The sequence below is a fragment of the Rana temporaria genome, chromosome 13 (assembly GCF_905171775.1).
Source record: "Rana temporaria chromosome 13, aRanTem1.1, whole genome shotgun sequence".
Taxonomy (NCBI): domain Eukaryota; kingdom Metazoa; phylum Chordata; class Amphibia; order Anura; family Ranidae; genus Rana; species Rana temporaria.
The window spans coordinates 7,966,440-7,972,439 of record NC_053501.1 but is presented as its reverse complement, the minus strand read 5'-3'; the positions used below and the strand labels follow the sequence as shown (position 1 = coordinate 7,972,439).

Genomic DNA, 6,000 nt, shown 5'->3' with positions numbered 1-6,000 from the left:
GGATTAAATGTTTACTTGTAAAACAAAGATACTGTTGAAAAAAAATATCAAACAAAAAAAAAATTGACCCCAAACCATTATAAATTTTTATTACCAGCAATATTTAGCTATTGTATCGCCAGCTTTGGCAATATAGGAAACTGACAGGTGGTCCCAGAACTTGTAAGCATAGATAGGCCTGTGGCTCGGGAGTGACTGTCCTTTTATCTTCCTCACCTCTGCATGTCTTTGTCCTTAGGGACCCCCTTGATCCTCCTCCTGCTCCTGTGGATGGGCCTCAGAAATCTCTCTCTCTCCTCTCCTCCTTTCAACGTTTCCCAATTCTGTCTCGTCCTTCTCTGCCCAAAGGGTGAGCTAGAGAAACCCTCCTAAACAGGGGAAGTCTGTGCCTGCCACTTACCTTCATCCATTCCCTCCTGTACTAATGTAATAATGAGCAACTGCCACTTACCTTCATCCATTCCCTCCTGTACTAATGTAATAATGAGCAACTGCCACTTATTATTCTCTCTCTTTGGCACTAGTGTAACACTAAAGAGTACTGCTTATCCTCATCTTCTCCCTTCTGCACTAATGTAACAATGTCCAACTGCCACTTACCATCATCTTTTCTCTTCTACTTCTGCACTAATGTAACCATGTCCAACTGCCACTTACCATCATCTTTTCTCTTCTCCTTCTGCACTAATGTAACAATGTCTAACTGCCACTTACCATCATGTTTTCACTACTCTTCTTATGCACTAATGTAACAATCTCCAACTGACACTTACCATCATCTTTTCACTTCTTCTGCACTCATATAACAATCTCCAACTGCCAATTACCATCATCTTTTTTCTTCTGTACCATTGTACAAATGAGGAACTGCTGTAAAACTTCTTCACTAATATTATATTAGTATAGGAGAGAAATAGCAAGGGTGAAAGGCAGTTCCTTATTATTATTATAAGTAACTGCCATTTATCTTCATTCTTGTAGTAATGCAATAGGGAGCTCTCTCTCACCTCGCTTGCGCCTTCCTGTTTTGAGTATGAAGGCTTTTAGGGAGCATGTTTATTTATTGGGTTTTGACGTCCCATTGGAGGCGCTACTGGCCGAGTATCTCTTAGGGCCAGTTCACACCACAAGCAGTTCAGTGCGTTTTGGTTCTGCATGAAAAGTATCTAAGGGCCGGTTCACTATGCGTTTCTGTTCCAGATGCGTTTCTGCATGCACATTTTTAAAGTATTTTTTTTATGATGCTGTCGGTGCATTTTTGATGCGTTTCCGGAAGCATTTCAGGTGCTTTTCTTTTTCTTCCTTCTTCTTTCTTCTTTTTTTCTTCTTTTTTTTCTCCTTTCTTTCTTTCTTTCTTTCTTTCTTTCTTTCTTTCTTTCTTTCTTCTTCTTTCTTCTTCTTTCTTCTTCTTTCTTCTTTCTTTCTTTCTTTTCTTTTTCTTTCTTTCTTTCTTTCTTTTCTTCTTCTTTCTTTCTTTTCTTCTTCTTTCTTTTCTTCTTCGACGTATATCGGCGTGCGCCGGTCGGGAACGGTTAAGGTTAAGAAAAAAAGAGGGGGGGGGGGGGGAGAGCACTGGACTGCATCTGGAACGCACCAGAATTGCATCAAAAACACATCAAAAACACGCATGCGGAAAAGCATGTGGAACGCACGCGGACTATGTTTCTATGGTGTGAACTGGTCCTTATAGTAAAACTTGTTGGTTGCTTTTGGCATAAGATTGAATATTTGCTCATTATGAACAGAGTGGCATTTATGCCACGTTGGCTGATGTTTTGGCTCATTGGGCATCTAGAAGGTGGTTGGGTCCAATAGTCTCTTCTAATAGTCTCTGCATGGCTGGATCATTGAAGCTTGGCTGTTTGTGTGTTGCTTCTATATCGGCAGCAAATTTAAGTCAGTTTGCTCAGGCCAGGGTCTAGTGCCCCCTACTGGTGATATAGATGGGTAATGTTTTATGGTTGGCTGAATTACTGTGCGTCTGCATTTTCCGCCCTATTCGGGGGGGGGGGGGGGGGTTGTGTATGTGCCTTTGCCTGGACCTGTTCTGCAGAATATTACTGACCGAGACCTCTTCTCCGCAGGCAAACTCCGGCGGTCAATCCGGTGCGTCGGAGATCATCTACGAGACTGTCACTGGTAAGACGATGACTCCAATGAAATCCTGAATGCATGGGCTGCTGCCCTAATCTCTATGCCCCCCAAAAAAATGTGCTTTTGAGTTCAAAGGGAAACCGTTGCATATCGTCAGTGATGTCGATTATTGTAATCAGGGCTGATCCTAGGCAGGTGCGTGGGGTGCAGTGCACCCAGGCGCCACAAAGGTGGGGATCACTGAAGCACCAGAGTGCCCTCCTCCGTCCTCCTCTCCTTGTCCGTGTCCAGAGGCGGCTCTCTCCGCCGGTCACCACCGCCGCCACTGTGTTTCCTGCCCAAGCCCGTCCCCCCTGTCAGAGGAGGAGAGAGAAGCAACGGCTGTCTCTGTGTGGAGAGAGACCAGCCGCGCAGTGATGCCACGGGGGGGGGGGGGGGGTCCCTGCCTAACGTGTTCTCTTTGTCCGTGTTGGGGAAGCATCTCTGTGTTTGAGTTGTTGCCAAACAAACATTTGTAAAGGGGAGGTGTTGGTAAGATGACCACGCCCATGTGGGGGCGCCAGAAATATTTCTGCACCCAGGCGTCTGTGAACTTGGATCGGCCCTGATAGTAATGATTACCTTAAAACGATATTAAAGCATTTAAACTCTGACACATACTTTTATATCCCACAGGAGGTGGGAGGAGATCCCCCTCCTGATCATATTACCCCAACAATACAAACTGTAACCAGAAACATAATTACAACACGGACACCCTCCTAGAAACGAAGAGTGCACTGTAGCCATCTTTTGGCCATAGCAAGGGCAGGAAGGGGTTAATTTGCAGATTATTTTTGTTAAACAGGTATGTGGTATGGAGACGGTTGGGTTATGTGGTATGTAGACGGTTGGGTTATGTGGTATGGAGACGGTTGGGTTATGTGGTATGGAGACGGTTGGGTTATGTGGTATGTAGACGGTTGGGTTATGTGGTATGGAGACGGTTGGGGGTATGTGGTATGGAGACGGTTGGGGGTATGTGGTATGGAGACGGTTGGGGGTATGTGGTATGGAGACGGTTCGGGGGTATGTGGTATGGAGACGGTTCGGGGGTATGTGGTATGGAGACGGTTCGGGGGTATGTGGTATGGAGACGGTTCGGGGGTATGTGGTATGGAGACGGTTCGGGGGTATGTGGTATGGAGACGGTTCTGGGGTATGTGGTATGGAGACGGTTCAGGGGTATGTGGTATGGAGACGGTTCGGGGGTATGTGGTATGGAGACGGTTCGGGGGTATGTTTTATGGAGACGGTTCGGGGGTATGTGGTATGGAGACGGTTCGGGGGTATGTGGTATGGAGACGGTTCGGGGGTATGTGGTATGGAGACGGTTGGGGTTATGTGGTATGGAGACGGTTGGGGTTATGTGGTATGGAGACGGTTGGGGTTATGTGGTATGGAGACGGTTGGGGTTATGTGGTATGGAGACGTCTCCATACCACACAGGGAGAATGACCAGATCGCCTCCGCCGCTACCAACGGCTCCGGTAAGGCAACGGAGGGCGCGGGCCGATAAGAGTGATCTTGTGGCAAATCCGCCGCAGAGACCACGTTTATCTGAAAGCGGACCGCCCGCTGAAGAAGAGGATAACCGGGGCTATGATAGCTAGCTGCTGCCATAACGACGGTATCCATCTTTAAAGTAACGACGGCAGGCGGTCCATAAGTGGCTAAGCGTGGTCTCTGCCTATAGCTCCCCCATGTACATACATAATTGGAAACCTGTTTATAACAAAAATAATCTGCAAATTAACCCCTTCCTGCCCTCGCTATGGCCAAAAGATGGCTACAGTGCAGCTCTCCGGTTCTAGGAGGGTGTCCGTGTTGTAATTACAGTTTGTATTGTTGGGGTAATATGATCAGGAGGGGGATCTCCTCCCACCTCCTGTGGGATATAAAAGTATGTGTCGGAGTTTAAATGAAAGAACTTCCAGTTTTGTAGCTGAGCTAGTCTCGCCTGGTTCTTGGTCGCAATATGCGTCTGTAATATCTGATATCTATGTTCAGACTGGAGGAAGCGGTCTACTGACGGGAGCGCTCAAGCGGAGTGTGGGGGAAGCGGTTCCGTTACCAGATGCATTAAATATGTTTAACATTTAGAAGATAATAAATATAACTTTGCTAACTTTTGTATCCTTTGCAGCCAAAGCACCAACCTTACATGATGCCTCCGCCCCAGATGCACTACAATGGGCACTACAATGAGCCTTACACCTCTTCACAAGGTACATTTCCACATTTTATTCTCCCCAACCCTTAGAAAAATATTTTTTTTGATGTAGACGTACATTCTTACTAAATGATACTTAACCACCTAAGCCCCGGACCATTTTGTCGCTAAAGGACCGGGCCACTTTTTTGCGATTCGGCACTGCGTCGCTTTAACTGACAATTGCGCGGTCGTGCGACGTGGCTCCCAAACAAAATTGACGTCCTTTTTTTCCCACAAATAGAGCTTTCTTTTGGTGGTATTTGATCACCTCTGCGGTTTTTATTTTTTGCGCTATAAACAAAAAGAGCGATAATTTTGAAAAAAATTCAATATTTTAATTTTTTTTTACTTTTTTGCGATAATTAATAAATATCCCCCAAAAAGATTTAAAAAAAAAAAAAAAAATTCCCCTCAGTTTAGGCCGATACGTATTCTTCTACATATTTTTGTTAAAAAAATCGCAATAAGCGTTTATTGATTGGTCTGTGCAAAAGTTATAGCGTCTACAAAATAGGGGATAGTATTTTTATTAATATTTTTTTTTACTAGTAATGGCGGCGATCAGCCATTATTTTTGTTTTTTTATCTTGACTGCGACATTATGGCGGACACATCGGACACTTTTGACACATTTTTGGGACCATTGTCATTTTTACAGCGAACAGTGCTATAAAAATGCACTGGTTACCGTGAAAATGACACTGGCAGTGAAGGGGTTGACCACTAGGTGGCGCTGTAGGAGTTAAGTGTCTCCTAAGGAGCTATTCTTACTGTAGGGGGGCGTGGCTTGCTGTGACACGCCACTGATTGTGTTCCAGATGACAGGGAACACGATCGGTGACAGTGTCACTAGGCAGAACGGGGAGATGTTGTGTTTACACTAACATCTCCCCGCTCTATCTCTTCGTAAGACGATCGCGGGTACGCCCGCGCCGATTGAGTCCGCGGGACCCGCGGGCGTCCCCGCCCGCAACAACTGCTTAAAGGGGACATACAGGTACGTCCTTCTGCCTGCCCGTGCCATGCTGCGGGCGGCAAGCGGTTAAAGCAACACTAAACTCTGGATTAAAAATAATAAAAAAAAATCTATTCCATTATGTATTTTTGATACAAGTTAATATTACTTTATTTGTATCATAATATCAAAAAATTGATAGGCATGGATACATAGGTGCCATAAAAAGTATTTTTGGCCCTGACATAAAAACATATCTCGTCAACAACAGGAAAAATGCACATATACTCAGGTTAGGTATAAAACCATAGAGATTTGTGATTAGTTCCTACGCGTTTCGACCTATTAGGGTAAAGGTCTTCTTCAGGGTAACTATATTCTAAGCGTGAAAAAAGAGAAAAGATTTAGAGTTACATTATTTATAACTGTATCATTGTTTTACATATTCATTATGTTTTGTTGTAATGGAGTTAGCTGTGCATATTTATCAATTCCTGACGAGAAGGTCGCATTCTATGGCCGGACAAATTGCTGCTCATTTAACCACTTAAGGACCGCCTCCTGCACATTTACGTCGACAGAATGGCACGGCTGGGCACAGCTTCCCCGCTCTTCACTGTGGTGCTGTCATCGATCACGTGTTCCCTTATATAGGGAATCACAATCGATGACGTCCTAGCAGGAAGTAAGAGGGACA

General features: G+C 44.9%; 1 protein-coding gene across 1 annotated transcript in view; it reads left to right on the top strand.

The window, feature by feature from the left end:
- PTPN21 (protein tyrosine phosphatase non-receptor type 21) overlaps window positions 1-6,000 on the top strand; it is a 77,097-nt gene that overhangs the window by 59,192 nt on the left and 11,905 nt on the right. Inside the window, exons 11-12 of the mRNA XM_040333924.1 lie at window positions 2,085-2,139; window positions 4,280-4,361. Of these exons, the coding sequence (XP_040189858.1) occupies window positions 2,085-2,139; window positions 4,280-4,361 (137 nt within the window). The remainder of the gene's footprint in view (window positions 1-2,084; window positions 2,140-4,279; window positions 4,362-6,000) is intronic.